This window comes from Malaya genurostris, chromosome 3, assembly GCF_030247185.1.
Source record: "Malaya genurostris strain Urasoe2022 chromosome 3, Malgen_1.1, whole genome shotgun sequence".
NCBI classification, from domain to species: Eukaryota; Metazoa; Arthropoda; class Insecta; order Diptera; family Culicidae; genus Malaya; species Malaya genurostris.
The window spans coordinates 60,590,176-60,614,115 of record NC_080572.1 but is presented as its reverse complement, the minus strand read 5'-3'; the positions used below and the strand labels follow the sequence as shown (position 1 = coordinate 60,614,115).

The window sequence follows — 23,940 nt, the reverse complement described above, 5'->3', positions numbered from 1 at the left end:
CAAGAAATCAAGAATCATAGCTCGAAATTTGACAATGTTTGAATGAAAAATAAACTCTCCAGATTTGTTTCAAGTTGGGGATCTGTGAAATTTATTGTTTTATTTCTATAGTTTCAAAAGGACCATACACCAATCGATTCAGCTCGACGAACTGAGCAAATGTCCATGTGTGGGTGTCAGTATGTGTTTTGTCAACAAAGAGGATGAGATATCAGAGATGACCGCTGTATAAACCAAGGTTCCCAACAGCTGCGAATTAATACGATCTTTTTGGGTCTTCGGCATCTGCTGCAAACGCTTTGACTTGATTTCTATCTGGTTTATAGTATTTCTTAGGGGGCTGTCCCCGTCACGCCACAAGGGGGAGGGAGGTGTTCATAAAACGTGACCTTTTGTGACAAGGGGAAGGGTGGGGGGGGGGGGTGTTTGGAATGTGACGTCCAATATTTTCAAAGAGCGCATTTTTGAAATACCTAATTATATTACTGCTTTTGCCCTATTCCCTGAAAAAAATCTCCACAATAAACGTTTACATTCTATAGGGAAACGTGTATTTGTTGATGTGAAAGCTTCTGCTTGTAAATTCGGAAATGAATGATGCAGGAAATCATTTCTGTTGTGATTAGCAAAAGTGCACGGAGGAGCGAGTAAATTAGCGATATTAATAAATTTTGCCTAATATTAGTAAAAAAGAAAAAGATGCCTTCAAACGGTTTAACTTAAGTTATGCACTGACAATTTTTTCAGTAATTTGATTTTCTAGCATTGATAATAGTATATCATAAGAATTTCTCTTATCTGATTCTGATGCAGTTTATTCAATTGTACTCCATTTGAAAAAGGGCGGGAGTCAACTATTTCAGACGTCATGTCATGTCTTATCTTGATCATATGTGATTTTGCTCCACCAAAATCAAAGCTTATCGAATCATCCAATGATTGAACTTACATAAATCAAGAATCATTTTAGTTCAAAATCACTACCCATTGTGTGACGGAAGATCAGTACCGATATTGATCGATATGATTCACTGATCAACTGATCTTGAAAAGATTCTTCGGCAGTGATCTCGTTTTTATGAGGTCTTTATTTTCTTTATTTTCTCAGCCCTGTATGCTACACTAAGGAAATATTATTCTTTACCTAAAACAATAATATATCTGTGCACCCCTAGGAGGAATAAAACAGATGATTTAAATGTTCATCAATTCCAACCAAATACTTTTGTTAATTTATATACTTGATATTAATAAAATAATAAAATGGCACACATGTTCACTAATGCATTCCCTACATCATTGCTTGGTATATCGACCCAGTCGTGCGGGCGTGTGTAAATAACATAAGGAATAAAGTTCTTTTATCATTATTAATTACGTCAATACTCAAACCCTGAGCTCAAGTTGTAGACGGAAACGCATGGTATTTAGTTCTAAGGGCATGTGATATATGATTTTAGAACTAAATACTATGCGTCTCCATCGGATGATGACAATTTGATGGAGACGCATGCTTTTTCTAATGAATTATTTTTTTATAGTCTGATATTATACCCGTCCACATTCTTTTAAATTTTGAAAATATACAGCGAAATGTACTCATAAATGATTTATTTTTGATGTAAAATCTAGAGTGGTACCAAAATTGTAAGTGCGATTAAAAAAAATAGAAAATTTTGAACATTTTTTTTTACATGAAATACATTTTGAAAAATTCTGAAAAAAATCAGAGAGGTTTCCCATAATTCCTAAAATATTCCTGATTTTTTTCAAGAGGTTTTTGAAAAAATTGAATTAAATGAAAATCAGAAGGTCCACCCTTACTCCACGAATATGACAATTAAAGGGTTAAAATTATGGGAAAATCATTTCCAATATAAACCCTTTAAACAGCGTATATAAATTTTTGTTCTGTTTGGGGCAGTTTTTGTATGAAAACCCGGGTATACCCTTTATCGGGTTTATCGGATTCACAGATTTTGAGAGTCAACGACCAAATAAACTTATTTCAGTTTTACCGGAGTTCCCGGAAGGCACTCAAAAATTGTATGTGGAACGCACTACGATTTCTCAAATATTTCGAATCCCCACAATCCATTGGGCGAATCTAACTGACTTCGGCTACACTGATATCCGAATTCCGTTTCCGAATGCATCGGGAATAGGCTAAAACGAATAAAATGAACACCTACTAATTTATGGACATACGAACTATTTTGGTGACTATAAATAAAGATAGAAAAAATTAAAGAGGAACTCGTTTCTACATCTTATGAAATGCTTAATCGATTGTCACACGTTTAGATTGAAAGGAATTATTTTAAGGTTTCATATAATTTCTATCTTTCTATGCAAGACGAATTTTGCAGTTTCAAAGTTTTAATAACAATTTATTTAAAACGACGGTCATTAAAACAATTTCATGAAAACTAAACTAAACACTTGCTGATTGATAAAAAAAGGTATAGCCGCACTGCTAGGTGGATCTATCACGTAAAGACTTTGTCACCAAAAACCACTTTGCATGCTTTATTTTACCAAAAATCATCTAGACTGTGTTTTGAAAAGGGCCAAATTTTTTTTACCATTTTTTTTTCAAATGGCTGTAACCGAAAAATTACAAATCATACAAAAAAGTGTTGTATGAGTGATTTTTACGAAATTGGTGAAGTTTTTGGACAAAAACATGAAAAAAAACGTGATTAATGCACCTAGCAGTGAGATGATACCTTTTTTTTTATCAATCCGCATGTGTTTTTTTTTGCATGGATATTGTTCGGTGCGTTAGTTCTCATGACATTATTTTAATTATTGTCGTTTTAAATGGCAAATGTAATGTCGAAACTGTAAATCGTATCGAATTTCAATGTTAACGTTTGACAATCGACTAAATCGATTCCATGAGATGTTGAAGTAAGTTCCACCTTAGAGTTTTTCGTTTTTCGTTTTTGGAGAAAATGATTGAGCTTTGTGAAACGATTTGATACTGGAACCGGAATTCTAAAATCGGTGTATCCGAAATCAGTTAAATTCACCTGTTTGGGTACCTTCCGAATCGAATATTGAATACCGCTTAAACTAAAATAATCGACTATCCAAATCTGCCAACCCGATAAACCTGATTAATTTATGTGAAATGAACAATTTTATACTAATCACCCTGTATGTCCTAAACCGGAAGTAGGATCTGACTAAAAAGTAAAATGTTTGATTTGAGTTTTATTTTAAGACCTTTCATTCCAATTATAGATGGTTCTTAGATTTCATTTGAATTTTAGATTGGTTCAGCCATCTACGAGAAAAATGAGTTGGATTATTTAATTTCATATCGTTTCACATATGATCCTGTGGTTCCGTGGTTGATCTTTTTGGTACTTAGAAACAATTATTTGTAACAGTATAAAAAATCGCGTTTCATTTGGCTCCGAAACAGCGCTTTATCATCAAACGCGTAAGACTCCTACTACTTCAGTAAGGCGAAAAGTCGTTACACAAAAATATCGATATCTCCGTTAAAAATGGATGGATTTTGACAATCTATGGCTTGATGGATAGCTATTACCGTGCGGAATCTAAGTCTAGAACCACATTCTATTTTCAAGGTCAGTTGTGATAGATATTGTCAAGATTTTGCAAAGCATAACTCAAAAAGTAAACATCCGATCTCAAAATCATTCAATAGCGTTCAGCAATGTTGCTCGAATATCAAAAATACAACGAACGCCAATGATCATCGTTCGCTTCGTTTCGCCTTTGTTCGATAACCGTTCTGGTATTCGGACTTGTCCGTATATTCGGGTGCGAACGAATCCGACGCTGCTTCGTTGCTCGCACGAAGATCTATTCATTGCAGTTGTTATTCGCATTGACCATACCTTCTAATGAATTAATGCGAATATGGAACGAATATTCAGACAGCGATCATCTTCAAAACCTAATTCGCGATGATCGTTCGTGCTGTCTTTGAAACAAGCAAATTAAGACGTTTCCCCCTGCCTTATTACCATAGTCTTATGTGTATGTGATGAATAATATTCCAGCACTCTCCCATTGCTGCTGCCTCACGAGATATGATGAATTAATTAGATGAAGAATGCTTCGCGAAGAATGGGAACCAACGATCATTGCAGTGACGCTATTCGAACCAATTCGAAGAGTAAAGTAAATGGACGAATGTCAAACGAATGTATAAAACGAACATGCACGATGTATACCAGCAGCGAAGAATGCATTAGTATTTTCGGGTTCTCTACGATTATTGCTTATTTATTTTCACCGTTATCTCTTTCGTGCAGTGAACAGATCAACGTTGTTCGCCCTTCTCGTAAGTAATAGAAGAATATTCGTTGCGAAGATCGATGAATGAAATAGTTTCAAGAAGAATATTTGCAACATTGGCGTTCAGGGTGACGGGGAGACCTTTCAGTTACGACTAGTTTGATCAAAATCGGTCCAGTCATCTCAGAGATCTCGACCTCTTTGTTGACAACACACATACAGACACACACACACACACACACACACACACACACACACACACACACACACACACACACACACGAACATTTGCTCAGTTCGTCGAGTTGAATCGATTGGCTTCGGAAAATTTTTCTAATGTTCGAGCGAATTCTATAACTATTTATTATATTTATAAAAAAAAGTTAAAACATTTATAATTTGGATGAAATATCGTTACAAGATTTTTAGGTGATTATGTTCGGTACCTATAGTCAAAAATTCAAGTTGGACACTTTTAAGGAAAAAAAAAAGTTATTTAAAAAAAACTTTTTCTTGTCTAATCTGACTTTTTTTTCAGTGTAATTTTATCGAAAACTAAGCAAATGAAAGTCATAACCATCTAAGAAATCAATGAAACTTAGTTTTTGAGAAGGTATTGTTTAATATAGCTACTAAATATACATATTTTTTAATAATCAATAATTCCATTGAAAAGAGTTTATGTCAAAATTTTGCATTATTGCTTCTTTATTATAATATTATTGCATTATTACTTCTTTATTTTACTGTTTAATTCTGAGGAAAGATCAGGGATGGCTACCTTGATTTCCACAAACTTAGATTCAAATGAAAGGTTTCTTGGTTTCATAGATTGCTATTAAATTTTATCTGCATCGAACTTCCGGTAACAGGGTAAAATGAGCAAAAAAATGAGGAAAAAGTGCACTCGATTTTCTGAGAGACCGCTTAACCGATTTCCTTCAACTTAGATTTAAATTGAAGGCCTTATAATCCCATAGCGTGGAATTAATTTTCATCTGGATCCGACTTCTCGTTCGGGAGTTGCGGGATGAAATGTGCCATATGAACTAACAAAGTTTACTCGATTACTTCAGTGACCGTTCATCAAATTTTCACAAACTTAGGCTTAAATGAAAGGTCTTACAACCCGATATAACACTACCGAATTTTATCCGGATATAGCTTCCTATTCTGGAATTACAGGCTGATTAGTATAAAAATTCCATTCCAATGGTTAGTTCATGGCCAAATACGTTGACTTTGAGTATACCGAATCATCGTTCCTGTTTCCAGAAATATCGGAATAGGGCTCGTATGTTCCAAACCGGAAATTACTCCAGTTTCTCAGAAACGGCTGAACCGATATTCGCAAATTCAGATTCAAATGGAAAGTATTATGTTTCCATAAGTTAATAAGTTTATCCAGATCGGGGAATACAGGGTAGTGTGTATGAAATTGCAAGCTGTCATATAGAGCGATAATGCGTAGAAATGCTTCTAAATATGATTCAAAACTGAGTCAAATAAAAAGTCAAAGTATATAAAAATATACTGCTTTTGACCTTTGTTCGAACCTCATTCCCGGTTCCGGAACAACAAAGTGAGATATATAGCACTACAAGGAGGATTAAAACAAGTTTTTTTTTCCTTAAATGCGTCCATCTTGCAATGTATGAGCGGTTCGTAGGGAACGTAATCATCAGTCTTAGGACAAAATTTTTTTAAAATCAAAAATGGGGTTTTAATGTAAATCGATTTAAAATGCTTCAAATCAATTTTTCCAGTGTAGGATTCGATAAGAATTTTTTTCAGTATTTTTACTCGGAAATTTTACTGATTTTATGAAAACCACTACATTTTTTGTAGAATTTGTAGTTTTCCCACTATAACGATTTGGAAAGCATTGGTTAAAAAAGTTTGGTCAAAGATCAATTGTGAAAAAATGGCTGGTGGGTAATGTCAGAGACATGACTGGATTTCGTGAATACGAAAACAACTGACATGTTCCTTAACACTTCCGAATATCAATTAGTTGATCAATTGTATGAATTATGCAAGCATTCTCCTTTTTCACATTTTTCGCAAAAACAAAGAAGGCTTCACTTGGTTTAGATTACTGTGAATTTCACACAGCGAAAAGTGCAAAAATCTAATCAAACTGTTCTAGATTTGCATTAAACTGAGAATATTTGCTTTCGATTTGCGAACAACAAATCCTAATAGTTCTTTAGTAAACTTTTAGAGCCATTAGAACGGCTGATTTTGTGAAATGCTCTCCACCGTTGTTTTTTCATCAATGCAAATGACTGGCAGCTGTGACGTAATCGCTCTTGTCGGAAGCGAAACTAGCTTTGCAAAAGACACAAAATACATCTGCTCGTAGTGGTGATAGAATCCAAACTGATCCTATTTTTGTTGAGAGGTTTGTTTTTACGGCGGTCCTAACGATTATAAAAATAGCAGCATATAGAATTTTGACTTCGATATTTCATTTCGGATTTGCATTACATTGAAAGAAACTATCCGGATGCTGTACGGGATTCATTCCTACCTTTCAGAAGGACCAAATTGTGGAACTCACTACGATATTAAACACTGTTCGGAACATTTTCACGAACGATTTGTTGTACAGCAGCAGATATTTTGTTTTCTTCCTCAGAACGCGTTCTGATTGGCTGGTGTTGACATGGATCAAATAAGACAGGTTTTTTAATTGTGTACTATTGAAATATTTCAATGCTTTTTCTTTATACGTTTAAGTTGAAAAATTTCGATTCTATTGGTAGTTAGATTATATAAATCCTTTCGCAGATCACTGAGCTATGAGTTTTAAAAATACGAGCAAGGCAAACGCGCCTTATGGATTATCCCCTTTGATACTCGTTTATACAAAATATTTCAGAAAAGTTTAATTTTGAATTATTTGAGATTATGTCACACAACTGAATATTTTATCATAAAATTGTGATCATATTCCCGATGGCATGTAGCAAAAATTATGTTGATTCGTTAGATACAACAAGAGATGTCCGCGAACAAAAACTTATCACTCTCTCAGAGGGTAAATTTTGAAAAGGCACCCCATAGTAAAGTAAGTCGTATTCACGACAAAAAAAAAAACAAAGTATGCAAAGTAGCTCTTTGTGACAGTCTACACATTCAGAAATTTTTGTTCAAATCTTTTCAAATATTATCAAACAACTCATACTTAAATAATTGGTCGAAACAGTTACTTTGAGTGATAGTTCAGCTGCGGCAAGTGTTGATAAGTGTTATTTATTGAATATTATTGATTCGCAAAAAAAATTCAAGCAAACGGCAACTGCGAATTTACCACCAAAAAATAAACGACGTCAACCGATCGAAGCGCCATTTGCAAATCACTGTCGGTGTTATCAGATTTCTAGGGAATGTGCGAAAATTTACACGTCAATCAAGCTGAAAATCTAAACTTGGTCTGTAGCAAACCTATCCGCGAGTCTTTATTTTTTTTTTATTTTTTCAGTAGTGGTTTCGAAAGATATTTCGTATTTTGATGGAAGTATTAAAAAGACTGTCCCAGAAAGTATGGATGTAACCAAAAACCGCTGCCAATTTTTATGACTGCGTCCTGTTGTTTACACTCTTCTCTAACCACTTGTGCAGTTGTTTATTCGTTTTCATTAGTTTGTTTCGAAATGCGTGGACTTTCAGCAGAACAACGTTGAAAAGTGAAAAAGCCGTGCGGAATGGAATCCTTTGAGGATAAACCGAAAACGGGTCGAAAAAAGGTCCTGCTAATCCTCAGTTGGATAAACGTATACTGAAGGCGTTCGAGCAAAAGAAGGAGGTTTCAGTTCGGGATGTGGCCAAAAAAGTGGGCACTTCGAAGTCAAATGTTCTTCGTGCTAAAGAACGTTTGAATCTTCGAACCTATAAGAAGCAGAAACAACCAAAACGTAGTCCGAAACAAGAAGCATCGATCAGGCCGAGGGTTCGAAAGCATAATCATAGACGACGAAACCTACGTGAAACTCGATTACAAATCCTTGCCGGGACCACAATATTATACAGTGCGAGAAGGGCAAGTGTTAAACCAGTCCGAGACATCGATTGAAATCGAAAAATTTGGCAAGAAAGCTATTGTCTGGCAAACAATTTGTAGCTGTGGTAAGATTTCGAAACCCTTAATCATTACTGCTTCAATGAACAGCGAAATATACATCAAGGAATGTTTATAAAAACGACTTCTACCCATGATTCGAAGCTTCAAGGATCCTGCTGTTTTCTGGCAAGATCTTGCTTCTTCCCACTACTCGAATTTTGTGCATTAACGAAGGCACATCTTAGGAAACATGTCTCGGCAGCCGAAACCATTCAACAGTTCGAAAAAGATTGGAAAAAAGTGTCAAAACTTGTCGCCAAGAAGTCTGTACGGAATTTGATGAGGAACATTCGCAAGAAGGTGCGCCAGCTAGTTTACAATGGCTAAGTAGCAAATGTTGAGAATAATATTTTGTTGTTGTAGTCTTATATCATCAGTATATCGAATAAAATTTGAATATCTAACACTTGTGAATTATTTACAGCGGAATCAAAGTGCGTCCATACTTTCTGGGACAGTCTTTAATAGCACACATTAATACAAAACGCAATTACGATAAAATTGCAACGTATTCTCGGGAGCCGACTATCGATAGCAATAAAGACAAAACGAAAATTTACTAACAAACAACCCCTTCCTGAGATGCGGAGGATTTCTCGGTTTCTAGTAGCAACATGCATTGAACTAACAATCCTTCCTTCCCAAGTAGATCTGCATTCGGACGTGGCCGGCGTCGGTATTGATCAACATGTAGGGATCAATACAGTGTACACAACGTTAAACTACGTGCTATTCCCAAGCAAGTTATGTCAGAAAAAAACCTTTTTTAATCCACCTAGTGGTGTAATGATGTCCTTCTCATATTACTTATATTTTCAAAAATAGCACAGGAAAATTCTGTGAAGAATTTTTTTGTCCAATCTTGAAACCAATACGAAACTTTCTTTGGGTGTGAACTAATATAACCTTTTTAATATGTAAACAGTTAAGTCAAATTAATAAGAATTTGTCTTTATTTTTCATCGTTGCACTAAATGATTAATCACACTTTGCTCTATTGTTCTGGAACCGGAAGTCGGACCCGGATGAAATTTAAAAGCAACATATGAGACTATGGGAATTTTTATTTGAGCCTGTTTGTGGAAATCGATCAAATCATCTCTGAGAAAATTGAGCTATTTCTGGCACATCTGGAACCGGGCACTTGGAAGCAATATAGCTGAAGTCGGTTCATTTAGTAAGTAACGAATATAGTCTACAAATTGAATCAGTTTTAAGTCAAATCTAGACTAATTTTACCGTTTTTTGCATCGTCCCTCTAAATGACGGTGTGCAATTTTAAACATACTTTACCTTATGAAAACATGATGAAATTCAAGAATATTGTATGAGGCCATAAGGCGTCTCATTTGAATCTAAGTTTGCAAAAATCGGGTTTTTTTCATTTTTTTGTGTATATCACCCTGTAATTCCGGAACCGCAAGTCGGATCCTAATGAAACTCAGGAAGTTTGTATAGAACCTTAGGACCTTTCATTTGAATATAAGTTTGTGGAATTCGGTTCAGTCATTCAGTGATTGGAAGATTTTACCATTTATTTCTTATTTTTATTTTTCCATGATTGTTTATAGAAAATACTCTAAAAAGTAATTTTTTTACATTCAGTATCCAGTAACTTCGGAGCCGGTAGTCGGATAAAACTGAAATTCAGGATTTTTCTATGGATTTTCTATCATCCTGAATTCGTTGTGAGAATCGGTTTTGAAAAGTTTGTGAAAATCGGTTGAACATTTTTAATAATCGATTCAGCCTTCTACGAGAAAAGTTAGTGCATATAGGTTATTTGTTTTTGCGTTAACAACCCTGTAATTCCGGAACCGGAAGTCGTCGGATTCGAACAAAATTCAGGAACTTTGTATGGGACCACGAAAACTTTCATTTCAATCTAAGTTCGTTGAAATCCGAGAAAAGTAAGTGCTCAACGATGCATACACACACCTATTTTTTTCTAGCGATTAAATAAAAATTTTCTATGGGAAAGTAGACAAGATTTTCGTGCAAACAAAATCCAACAGGAAAATGATGGCATCATTTTAGTAACTGTAATATAATAGCATATGCAGCAAACATTTGTTATTTGTTTCCCATAACAATTCTGGTAAAAGCGAATGGAAATGACTGCATGTGGAATCATTTCTGTATGTGCTTGAAATAAGCAGAAGAGCAGCACTCACAGAAGCTATTTGATACAAAGCACATTTTCGGCGATGAATAGTTTTAATTAAATTACTGCTTTCGTGCACAAACGAGTCGAAAACTTTTGCTGCATCTTCTCGGTATCGTGCAAGTAAAGTCGGTGAGGCTATATGTGCTGTGCTGGTGCAGGAAGCTGTCAGCTGACATTTGCAAAATGTTCTTACTTGCCGCCTGTTCCCATCTAGCTGTTTGCCGAGTGGGAAGTCGTAATGATATTTGTGCAATGTACTACACGTAATAATAGAGTAAAATGTTCGGGAAAGTTTCCTCTTGCGGTTGCATTGAATGACACAGCTGATTTACTGAAGCACCTTTTTTTGTTTAAATTGAAGCTGCGTTAACCCCTTAACGCTCAAGGGAAATATTTTTCCCTTGTATAAAAACCGTTATCGATTCTTCAATTATTATTAAATCGACTATTTTTTTACTGAAGTTTTTTCTAACAACTTATTTCCAAGGCGAATTTCTGAACCAATATAAAAAAAGAACTGTCAATCTGTATTGCAATAAGATGTGCAAAACGACGTATGGAAAAGAGAACACATAATAAATGTGTTATGTGCAACGTCCATTTGTGCTAAATAAGTACACGAAATCGTTTCGTAGAATACCATAACTATTTATTTTACTATTCTGATAATTAAAGCAATTGAAGCAATAAATTGAATTACGATATAAAAAACCCAACTCTTCGTTTGTTTATTTCTGAGGATCATAGGAACAGTTTTTCCCATGAAATTAGAGGAAACTTATTTACCCTGCAATGTTTTTTTGAGATACTCTCCTACTTTACATCCACAATAGCTAAAATATTGTACTGTACTGACATATTTCGTCCTGGGCATCTTATGGCCGTGAAATGGTTAAGGTGGTTTATGTTATTGGCATTCGTTTTAATGAAAATTAGATAGCCATTGAAGAAAAATAAACTACAAGAATCAATTCGATGAGGTTGTTCGAGATATTGATGTGGAACAAGGCAACCATAATACTTCATTATTTCGAAATGATAATTTCAAATGGATATTAAAACCCATGACAATCACTCTTTGTTTACTTTTTGTTACGATTATTTTGGCATTATTGTACATTGGAACCTAAATTTACGCGCAGAGCCGGGTGTGCGTAAATTAAATTAAATAAAACATCGCGTTATTTCAATTTTTTCGCGTAAAAAAAGGTTTTTCAAATTACATTTGATTTTAGTGTAAATAACATGAAAAATCCTACTATGTCCGATACTTCAGCGCCTGAGGAGCCTCTGAGTATGTTCTGGAACTATGGAAATGCTTAAGAGATGTTCCAAGATCCAAGAACAGATGGTACAGTGTGCTGGTGTTAGAGTCTTCATGAAGCACAGAAGCCGTGAATATAATTTTCTCTTTCGTTGGTCTGAGCGTCGTTCTTCACACAAAATATTTAACTGCAAGCGAACAATCTTCACGGGGCTAGGAAGTGATGAAGATTATATATTCAGTTTTCGCTAACAGACTGATGACTAGCTCTCCGAGCGCGAACGGATGTTATGGATGACTTTATGTCACGAAAACTGTTGCATATCACTTATTTAATTCGTGTCAATTTAATAGAGGGTGAGAATTCTTAGTTATACTTGAATATTATAAACAGAAGTAGCAGGAGTGTAGCAATTAGCAATGGCGATCTGGTGATCTCAGTAAATATTGCGCACAAACAAACGCTTCGTTTGCTGGGTGTTCTAGAGAAACTAGCTCCTGCACTCTTGTTACTTCTGTAAATCAAGTTCCTGCTGAATAGCTATTCGACAGTTAAGAGTCAGTCATCAGTCTGTCAGCAAAAACTGAATATGTAATCTTCGTCACTTTTTAGACCCGTGAATATTGAGAAACCGTGAGAAGGAGAAACAGTAGTAGGGGTGAATATTGTTTGCTCTCTTCCATTCTCGTGCATGGACAGCCATTTCAATAAATCAACAAAGCTCACGTTTCTTCAAAAGCGAATTCATGAATATCATACGCCGTGAAGCATGTATACACATCTTCACTGCTTCATTCATCCAAATGATTTCTAAGACATATGGCATCCAAACAAAATTTTCGATTTCGGAAATCACAAAATTAAGTCCAAAAGTTGATTTTTTTAAAATAAATTTTTGTCGAGATAACACCAGATCTCGATGTTTCATAAATTTTTGAACACATTTAGTATAAAAAAAATCAGATCGCAGATAAAGTCCGAAGCTACGCTTTTTTGTGCGTACGTATCCTCCGCGTAAAAAAGACCTCAGTGCATATCTATTATTCTAAACTTTCTGAGAAAACGTCGAATACCCCCTTGGCATTTGAAGTGTTAAAACAGTTTTTTAATTAGTATCCTGAGTTCACTGTATTTCCATGAGACAGTATCAGAAGTATGCTTGGAAAAAATTTTCAATTTGAACATCTTAAATTCTTCAAACCGTTTTCAATATAATGTTAGTTAAAAAATAATCTATGGAATTAATACAAAAATTATGGTAGTTATTGTTATAGCTTTAATTAGTCTGACTATTCATATGGAACAGCATTTTTTATTGGGTATTTTTGGGCAGATCAGATATAATCGATATCGATTAAATACTCTGCATATTATTCTTATTTATTTAATAAAACTGCATAGTAAGTCTCATACGTTGAAAATACAGAAAAAAACGATTGTGATAATGCCTTTCTCTTTCGTTGAAACAAATTCATTAAAATATTTTTTGCCTTTTTACCTTTTATATATATATATATATATATATATATATATATATATATATATATATATATATATATATATATATATATATATATATATATATATATATATATATATATATATATATATATATATATATATACATATATATATATATATATATATATATATATATATATATATATATATATATATATATATATATATATAAATAGGTATAGAATTCGTTAAAACTTTAGAAAAATTTTCCGAGGCCCGGAGGGCCGAATGTCATATACAAATCGATTCAGCTCGACGAACTGAACAAATGTCTGTGTGTGTATGTGTGTGTCTGTATGTGTGTTGTCAACTAAGAGGTCGAGATCTCAGAGATGGCTGAACCGATTTTGATCAAACTAGTCGCAAATGAGTTACACGAAGTTTTTTGACAGTATCTGTCACACTTGACCTTGAAAACAGAGTATGTTTCTATAATTAGATTCCACACGGTAATAGCTATCTAACAAGCCATAGATTGTGAAAATCCGTCCATTTTCAACGGAGATATCGACATTTTTGTATAAGCGACTTTTCCCCCTATTCCAGCAGTAGGCGTTTTGAGCGCCGTATGACAAAGCAATGCTTGGGAGAAACGTGAAACACGATTTTTTTACTGTTACATACAATTGTTTCTAAGTACCAAATAGACTGTGTACAGCATCTCTTTTCATGACAATTTGCCTCGGACCGATTTTAGCACGGTTCGTTTTTGGCAACATAATCGTTCGAATATGGCATATGTTAACCAGATGATATCAGCATTTTCGAGTTGAAAGTAATTCCATAATTATATTGATTTAAACTACTTACAGCAATAAATTCTGGAAGAACTTATCTTCCATATACCATACAACTGAGTTCGTCGAGATCAGCAAATGCGTGAGTGACAAATAATTTCTCTCAATTTTCTCGGAGATGGTTAAACGTTTTCTACAAAACTCAGATTCATATGAAAAGTAGTATACTCCCAAACAAGGTTCCTGAATTACGTTTGGATTCGACTTCTGATTGCGGAACCACAGGATGATATGTGAAACGAAATTTAAATTATGCAATTCATTTTACTCGTAGATGGCTGAGCCGATCTAAGATTGAAATGAAACCTAAAAACCATATATGATTCAAATGAGAGGTCTTAAAATCCTATTAAACATCTTACAGTTTAGTCAGATCCGACTTCTGGTATAGGAGATACAGGATGATTATGCAATTCATTTTACTCGTAGATGGCTGAGCCGATCTAAGATTGAAATGAAACCTAAAAACCATATATGATTCAAATGAGAGGTCTTGAAATCCTATTGAACATCTTACAGTTTAGTCAGATCCGACTTCTGGTATAGGAGATACAGGATGATTAGTATAAAAATGTCCATTTCACATAAATTAATCAGGTTTATCGGGTTTGCAGATTTGGATAGTCGATTACAAAATAAATTTATTTCAGTTTAAGCGGTATTCGTTTTTTTTATTTGCCTACCACACTCCCCCACACCAAAGAGCTTCAATTTGTGAAGCACTCTGGTAGTGGACGCAAACTAATCTCAACTCAAAAAAAAAAAATCTGGCAAAATACTACTAAAAGAAACTCTTAAGTTACAATAAATATAATGAGAAACGCTGAGATGTTTGTATTTTCATGGTGTGCAATTAAACATTATTAATAAATATTGCGGAATCCCAGTGGAATTGATTTCCTTTTAAGGGATCCACAATGATACTGGTTATCTAAACAAAAATTATACAAGAATAAATTACTGTTGACAGTTTATATAACAAGGAATATATTAATACATTAAGGAACTGCATCAATTAAATATCTCGTTCAGTCTATGCTAAAAATGAAACTTCAGTCTAGCCCCGAATAAGGCACGGCTGGATGTTCTTTGAATGCCAAATGGAAGTGCGTTATATTTTATTGGAGCAACAAAAAGAATTCTTCTTTGACCAATGTTTGTGACTGCTCGAATGCGAAGCAGGTTGTTACTACGACGTGTAGTTCGAGAGTGAGTTAAAGTTGGTTATTATGGTGAGTTGAGGGGTTGTGTAGGATATCATGAACGAACAGTAATGTTTGAACATCACATAAGTATGCTAGAGGTAAGATGTTATGGGTATTATAGGAGTATAACAATAAGCTTGAAAACAGTAGGGGTTTATTGAACATGATTATAGAGATGATTTTTAGATGAGAGCTAGCGGCGCGACCTCACACCGATACCAAATAAATGAGCTATGAATGGATGTAAGCAAAATAAAAGTTTAGAAGTGCACACTTAGGAACATATGACTTGACCCTCCACAAAATACCGCAGTAGGATGCCACATGTTTTTCAATAGATTTAATATGGTGAGTCCAGGTTAACGTGGGGTCAAAAAAAAAATATTTGAAACAGTCCACTTTTTCAATAATATAATGTTCCAATTTATAATGACAATGGATTGGTATTATTTTCCTTATGGACCGGAAAATCATATATTTAGTTTTTATGAGATTTAAGGACAATAAATTTGCACTAAAATATTGATCTAAAATACTTAAATCGCTCTCCATTGAGTTTATAATAGGATTGATGTCATTGTTAGGATAAAATAGAGCTGTGTCGTCGGCAAATAACCGCGGAGTCCCTGTGAGTTGCAGGTTACCTATATCATTAATATACAAAAGAAATAATAGTGGTCCTATATTGCTACTCTGTGGCACTCTAATGTTTATGGCAGTAAGATTGCTACAGTCGCCCTCGATGGACACGAATTGTTTTCTGTTTGTCAAGTAGCTACTGATAATAGAGTTCGCGATGCCCCTGATGCCGTAGCACTGAAGTTTGTCCAAGAGAATACTGTGATCCAAAGTGTCAAAGGCTTTTTTGAAATCTAAAAATAAGGCACCAATCATTATCGCTCATTATATTGTCTACTAATTCTATGATAGCGGTATGTGTGCTAGATCCTTGTCTAAAGCCATACTGAAATTTATAAAGGACACTATGTTTGTTTAAAAATTCGAGAAGTTTATTAACCAATAGTTTTTCGAAGATTTTGTTGAAGACAGATAGAGTCGATATAGGACGATATTTATTACAATCATAACGATCACCAGACTTGTAAGCAGGAATAACTTTAGCCATTTTAAGGCAGTCAGGGTAATAACCAGTCTGAACAATTACATTGAAACATTGAGAGAGAATTCTAGAAAATATAACAGGGTTACTTTTTAGCACACTTGCAGAGATGTTGTCGGGGCCACTGCTCTTTCTATTGTCCAAATTTTGTATCAGTAGAATGACTTCGCTAGAAGATGACGGACGTAGGAATATAGAGTCATTAACACGACGAACATTATCAGTAGGACAAACAGTTGGGTTTATACGAATATATCAGCTAATTCTTGGCCGACATTGGAGAAAAAATTGTTGAATATCTCACAAACTTCAGAGTTTACATTAACTTTTTAACATTGCGAATCTTGTCACTTTTTTTTGTTATTCCGAATGTATTTTTAATAATTCTTCAGAATTTTGAATGAGGTGTCTTTGTAAAAAGGTTTTCATAATATGCTTTCTTGCTAATTCTTTTCATGATATCGATTTTTTTAGATATATGTAATAGCATTTGTTTAAGGTGTTGGTCTTGTGGGTTTGATTCAACACGATGGAGATAATTACGTTTAATTTTTACCAGTGTCCATACACCCAAATTCATCCATGGACAATGAGAGTCTTTCATTTTAACTGTTTTTGAAATTATTCTCGTATGTTTTTCAAGTAGGGAGCACATGCACTATATTCTGTAGAACAATTTCAACGTCGTCTATGACATCAATACTATTAATGAAATTGAAGAACTCTTGATTCAATTGCCGATTGTTAACGATTTTTTTCGTTAAGGTCATTGGTTCCCTCTCAACAAATAATTTGAAGGTCGTTAAGATTAGAGAGTGGTCACTAAACTCATTATAAATTGTGTCGTTACGAATCCGGATAGTGTTTTTGGATTCGGAATGTAAATCTAAATTTTAATTCGCACTACAATTTCTCAAAGATGTCTACACACTCCTCAGGTGAATTTAACTGGTTTCGGCTACACCAATTTTAGAATTCCGGTTCCAGTATCGAATCGTTTCTCAAAGCTCAATCATTTTCTCAAAAAGGCCAAATCGAACTTCAAAAACAAAAATTCAAATTGAAGGACTTAAGGTTCCATACAAAATTGATGAATTTTATCCGATTCTGGAATTACAGATAATGAGTTTTTAAAATTCATACCGATATAAAAGATGTAAATTGTAAGGCGTATTAATTTAGGGCCATTCGAATCATTTTGGGTTATGCTAGTTCCTGAATACCGGCTCTGGAAGTACCATAACTAATGACGAAAAACTCTAAAGTGGAACTTACTAATGTTCAATGATTGTCACACGTTAAGATTGAAATTCGATACGATTTGCAGTTTTGGCCGTACACGGTAATGAGTGATTAAAATATCAATTTGTCGTTTAAAACGACGATAATTAAAATAATGTCATGAGAACTAAAACACCGAAGAATATCCATGCAAAAAACACATGCGGATTGATAAAAAAAAGGTATCATATCACTGCTAGGTGGATTAATCTCGTTTTATTAAGTTAATTCCACTGGTTTTTTTATGTTTAGTTTATTAGGATTGATTCTGGTGGTTCACAAAAGCATGCCATATATTTTGAAACATTTCTCAGACCAAAAGTATCAGCAATAAAACATTTGAACGTGGTCATAGGTCACTATCTAAAATATTTATGCAGATAAAAAAATTGGTCGGTTACGTCACTTTAACGATCATATCTCCTAAACTAGAAGTTTTTACTTCATGATATGCGAAATCGCTATTATTTATATCGGTTAAACAATATACAAGAAATGAGTTTTGACGTTTACGTCACTTATACCATTATACCACCGGAACCGTAAGATACAGCCATTCGAACATCAAACCTGTTTAAAGAACCAATATTAGTTTCCAAACAAGCCTCAGTTTCTTGAATTGGTTCAGCCATCTTCGAGAAAATTGAGGGGAATAAAGAAACACGTTAAGTTGGTTACGTCACTTATACCATTATATTACCGGAAAAAAAAATTCCACCGATTCGATCTTATAATTTGGTCAATGGCTGAAAGCTATTAGCTTTCAAACGAGCCTAAGTTTGTTGAAATCGGTTCAGTCTTTTTTGAGAAAATTGAGCGCCAAAAAACAACTCATTTTGTCGGTTACGTCACTTATACTATCATATCTCCCATTTGATCTTTAAACTTGATCGGGGTAGCTTTCTAACGAGCCTAAGTTTGTTGAAGTCGGTTCAGAAATCTCTGAGAAAATTAAGCGAGAAAAAAAATTGTTGATAGATGCACACACATACATTTTCCGATCTCGACGAGCTGAGTCGAGAGTCGGTTTTTCATAAATTTAAGTGACTTTCTATAGAGAAAGGCAAAAAAATGAATTAAAATTCATTTGAAAAATATCCTTATTCACATAGTAATCTGTCATTGTACGATATTATAACCTTATACAAATCGTACGAGTTATCAAACTTCACCAAAAAGCACAAACTCATTAAGTGCCACCGGCCTTCGGTATCATTCAGCTTGAAAACACACACGCACCACACTGACACAATGTGCTAATTCACTTTACACCGTATGTCACTGACCTTGAGCAGTGTCCTTGAGTCTATCCGACGTACTATGCACGCAACTAGGGATTCGATCAACCTTGAACTTAACTTGTTAACTTGTCTACATTCATCGCAAGCACACCGTAAAGTTGTACGAGGACTCACCTGGATCCGGTAAAGTTGATACACACAACCGCCAGTGCCGACAGTATCGTGCCTCTGCACTTATCGAACATTTTCCCACATCTGCCAACAGCTGTTCTCAATCCGGACTGCATCGGGAATTTATGGGCGACGTTATTGGCCGCACTACACTTTGATTTAGATTAATGATCACTCAATTTATTTTCACTTAAATTTGCCCTCGACAAGGAAGCCCTGCCATTTAATTACTCTGTGCACACATCACTGATTGTTTCACACGGTCACGGAAGCTCCTAGCCAAACACTTCAGTTAAACACTCCAAAACCCTCTCCAAACGGTCACCCGTGTTACGTAATAACTTCCTTTTCGAATGTGACAGTCCTCCGGGCAATTAATATTTGAATTGTGATAAATTACTGGTCGCTGTGTCACTGACCGGACCGGCACCCCGCACACAGTCGATTCTCATCGGTCAGCAGCCGGATGCGCCAATCTGAGACCGTGTCTACCGCCAAAAACAAAAAAAAGCAATCACAAATCGCCAACCGAATCTTCATTGGAACTGCCAGCGCTGCCGAGTGGTGCAGCGAATTTGAACTGTATCAACCGCAGCAGCCGCCAGCGCGGGAACATATTTTAAATTCATTAGAATGGAGTTTGCTCTCTCACTCTCTGTTTTCTTCGTTCGAACGGCGAGTCGACCACCAACAGTCTGAGCATACATGTGACGACTTCGACAGCGACAGCAACAGTCGAACAACGATCAGAATCGGCAAACATCTTGGTCTTGGCGTCACACTACCATCCTAAAGGGAATCGAATTTTCAATCATAATACGACCGACTAGCTGCCGGCTGATTGAATCTTTCCCGCGCGGGTTCGATCGCACCGCACCGCAGAACGAGCGCGCAATGCTGTCTGCTTCGGCTTCTGTTTCTGTTCGCGGGTGCTCTAAAATAACAACAATAGAAACAACTCACAAGTATAATTGGAGCACTACTGACGATGCGTTGTTGTTGTTGTCGTCGGTAGAGTCGGCGAGTCTACTTGACATTGTGTTATCTTTGTATGCAAATTGGGCTACTGCACAGAGTCAGATAGTAGCTTCAAGTAGCCAGCAGGCAAGTACATTGGTATCGGAGCGTCTAAGGCGCGGTACGAATGGATGAGTAATCGCACTAGACTACGTAATTATCATCGCTACCGCATTGCATCGCGCTCGGACCGGTCGTAATACGAACGGGACGGATTAAATCTGCTGATGAGGCAGAGAATGTGGCATTGTGTTGTTGTTGTTGGTGTTGTCATTATGCGCGACGGTAGCAACGGTGGCGCTAAGTTAAACAGACCAAACAATGGCCTTCCTGGTTGATGCAACCCAGCGAACAGTGCGAACGAACTTGCAACTGTGAAAACAGTGATAAAAATAATAATATTGTAAGGCACTGGACGTACCTTTGCGGGAAGTGACGGAGGTAGAAATCTAGAAATATGATTTTCGAATATTTTACTGGTTAGCGGTTTGATCAAGGAGCGGGTAGGGTTTAGCAGTTTTGAAAAATCATTTTTTTTCTTTATATAATCTTATAGTAAAACATTTCAAGAATATTAAGTGATATTTTCAAGCCTATTGGAATGAAATTCTGGAATTTATCTTTGCTTATCTCATTCTGCGAAGAAGCAAGAGTTCGTTAGACTCTGTGCACGGAACGATCAATTACGATCGCTAAGCTAATTACAGCTCTGCGCCTAATTCGTATTACTGTTTTTGAATTAGTTGATTTTAACAACAAAATTTCCAAAATAACTATAAAATTAGCTAAAATTGAGAATTTACTTTGCTGAAAAAAACTCTTATTTTTAGAGAATGTGTTTAGTTGGCGAATATTCTGGAACCAGCAATATTTCAATCCAACACGAAATTCTTATTGACAACTGATTTCGTTATTAAAATCAGAAAATTTGTTTCTATTTATCTTTCACCGTCATTACTGAAGGACAGCACAAAGAAAACAAAAATGAAATTGGTTTTATTAACGAGTTTATTAGCCAAAACCTCATGAGAAGTGTCAAAGCAAAACAATACATTAAAAAGTTAAAAAGGACAGTCTTGTTGAAACTTCTTGCAAATTGTTTAGATGTTTTTCGCATGTGTTACGATATATCCATATATAAATTTCTAAACCGATGTGTAAAAATGACGTAAACTCTTAGTGGAAAGTGTATTTATTCAGAAGTTGTGCGCATTTGAAGCGTATGTGCGTAAAAATGTTTTTACGTTTAACAGTGAAGTGAGTTTCGAATGTTTCACTCTAATTGTATATGTCAAATTATGTTTTTTGTATCTTCCAACCTTTCGGGCTACGCCGCACAGTGGTTCGAATCAATAAAAACGTGGACATAAATCAGTAGCTGCCAAACCGTTCTTTCAATGCATATAGTTGCTTTTAAGAAATTATTTACAAATATATATCGCGTAATTTGATCCTATCATTAATTGTTCATGGCCTACTTTGACAAAAAATGTAACCATAACTTTTTTTTCTGAACAGATAGAAATTTTTTTTCTTCTGCAAAGTTTTAGAAATATTAAAAATAATTTACTTTGTCAAATATACCAAAAGTCTAGGTCGCACCGTTTCGGAGATACAAAGCGTTTTTATGGCAACCCCCTTAAAATCAGTTTTTTATTCATAAATTGTTTCGAGTTATTTTGTTATGCATACTTTGTTTGGAAAAATTGTAGAATTTATAAAATCGCATAGTTTTGTTGAAGATAGTGCATAGGTTTGTTCTTTTTTGGGAAAGTTATGCAACATTTTACCTCTTTTTTACCTAGGATAAAACCTTGCACCGAAGCGAAATATGCAACTTTATGCAGCTGATTTTTACAAAATTTGTAGGAAAAGATGTACCCAATATCATAAAAAAAAATCTAAGTGGAACTCGGTGGAACTTTTTTTTTAGGTCTCTTCAAAGTTAGCTTTAATTACTGAATTATGGCAACCCCTTAAAACTAGTTTTCTAGTCATAACTTGTTTCGAGTTATTTTTTATGCATACTTCGTTTGGAATAATTGTAGAAAATATAAAATATCATAATTTTGTAGAAGCTAATGCATAAGTTTATTCTTTTCTGGAAAATTTATGCATAATTTTACTTCTTACCTAGAAAACCTGGTGCCGAAGCGAAATATGCAACTTAATGCAGCAAACTTTAATAATACTTATAGGAGAACATGTACCTTATCCAATTTATTTTCCAATGAGAATATCTTGAGTAATATTCGTGTGACTCATTTTCACTATGGCCATGCTGAAACCATGAATGGTTAGGAAACAGAGGGCGCACAATAGTCCAAAACTGGAAAAAGACGGTCACAAGTCTGTACAGACTTTCACTGATTTTTAAGAGCTAACGTGTCTTCGAAGAAGTTTTACAAAATTATATAACGCTTTTTTTGAAAGTAGCACCTTGATTTTTGTTAAGGGGGTAGTACCGATTTCGAAAAAATATAATTTTGTTTTCGACGAAAAATTTTTTTTTCTATCTCATTTCAAAGAAAAAAACATTTCAAGTATTTTTGCTGCAGATATGAATAATGTAAAAAAATATTTTTTGAGATATTCGCTTTATTTTAAAAACAGTTTTTTTGGATTTACCTTCGTAGAATTTATCTCTATTACCTAAGTATCTACTACAAAGTTAGCATTTAAATGAGTAACTTTTCCCAATACTTTTCACAACCTAATCAATCAACTAGGTAGTTAATGTTACCTAATAAATCATTACAATATGTCACTTAGTCGCATTGCATTCGATCAATCAGTATCAGTCACGCTATCGTCCGAGTTTTCCGTATCGCTAATTTCTTGTTCTGTTATAAGTTCTAGCATATCATATGGTTCCAGTGACAATTTCTTTCCAGTTTTGATAGGTTTGTAATAAATATTCGAAATGAGTGGGTCAGACGCAACTAGGAGTCTAAAAAAACATCTGTCATCGTTTTTTCACGGCTGTTTTTGCTCGTGCCCAAGTTTGGATTTTTTTTATTTGTTTATAATTTTTAACTTTTTTCATTCAATAAACTATAAAGGTTGTTTTATGGAATCGCTTATTTGAAACCTAAGAAAAAACCTTACATTGGACGAATTTTTGAATCTTTGTTATATTTTACAGGCTGTTGAAAAAAGGCTTTGTGTGAAATACCCCATGGATTATTACTATACATGCTATGCGCGTATGCAAATATATGAAAGATATTTATATCCTATTTCCGACTACCAGTCTGGACGCGCGTAAACACGCATAAACAAGCTCATGCTTGCACGCGCAACTTAAGCAAATTGTTGCGATTTTTATTTTGTTACTTTTTACAATTGACAATATTAGAATAAATCTAAGTGGAACTAGATGCAATTTTAGGCCTTTTCAAATTTAGTTTTAATTATTGAAAATCCGAAAAGTTATCGAAACTTCAACACATATTTAAAAAATGGAAAAATGTTTTCTAGACAAAATATGATAAAGTATTGTTAAAGTACACACCTTTACGAAGAGATTTCATGTTTAAACGTGTAAATAAATTGAGTAATCGTGAAGCAACACGAATTTTAAGACGAGATGTTGATCGGGCGACGCTCACTGCAAAAAAGAGTTACAGAAATAGCAGACGCGTGACGCCCTCTGTTTCTTAACCATTCATGGTTTCAGCATGGCCATAGTGAAAATGAGTCACAGGAAGAGTACTCAAGATATTCTCATTGGAAAATAAATTGGATAAGG

General features: G+C 34.8%; 1 protein-coding gene across 1 annotated transcript in view; it reads right to left on the bottom strand.

Annotated features, from left to right (window-relative positions):
- Nucleotides 1–19,835, bottom strand: part of LOC131436516 (hyaluronidase Tab y 2.0101-like) — a 76,910-nt gene extending 57,075 nt beyond the window's left edge. The window contains exon 1 of the mRNA XM_058605261.1: nt 19,176–19,835. Within this exon, the coding sequence (XP_058461244.1) occupies nt 19,176–19,288 (113 nt within the window). The 5' untranslated portion in view covers nt 19,289–19,835. The remainder of the gene's footprint in view (nt 1–19,175) is intronic.
- Nucleotides 19,836–23,940: the final 4,105 nt, after the last annotated feature.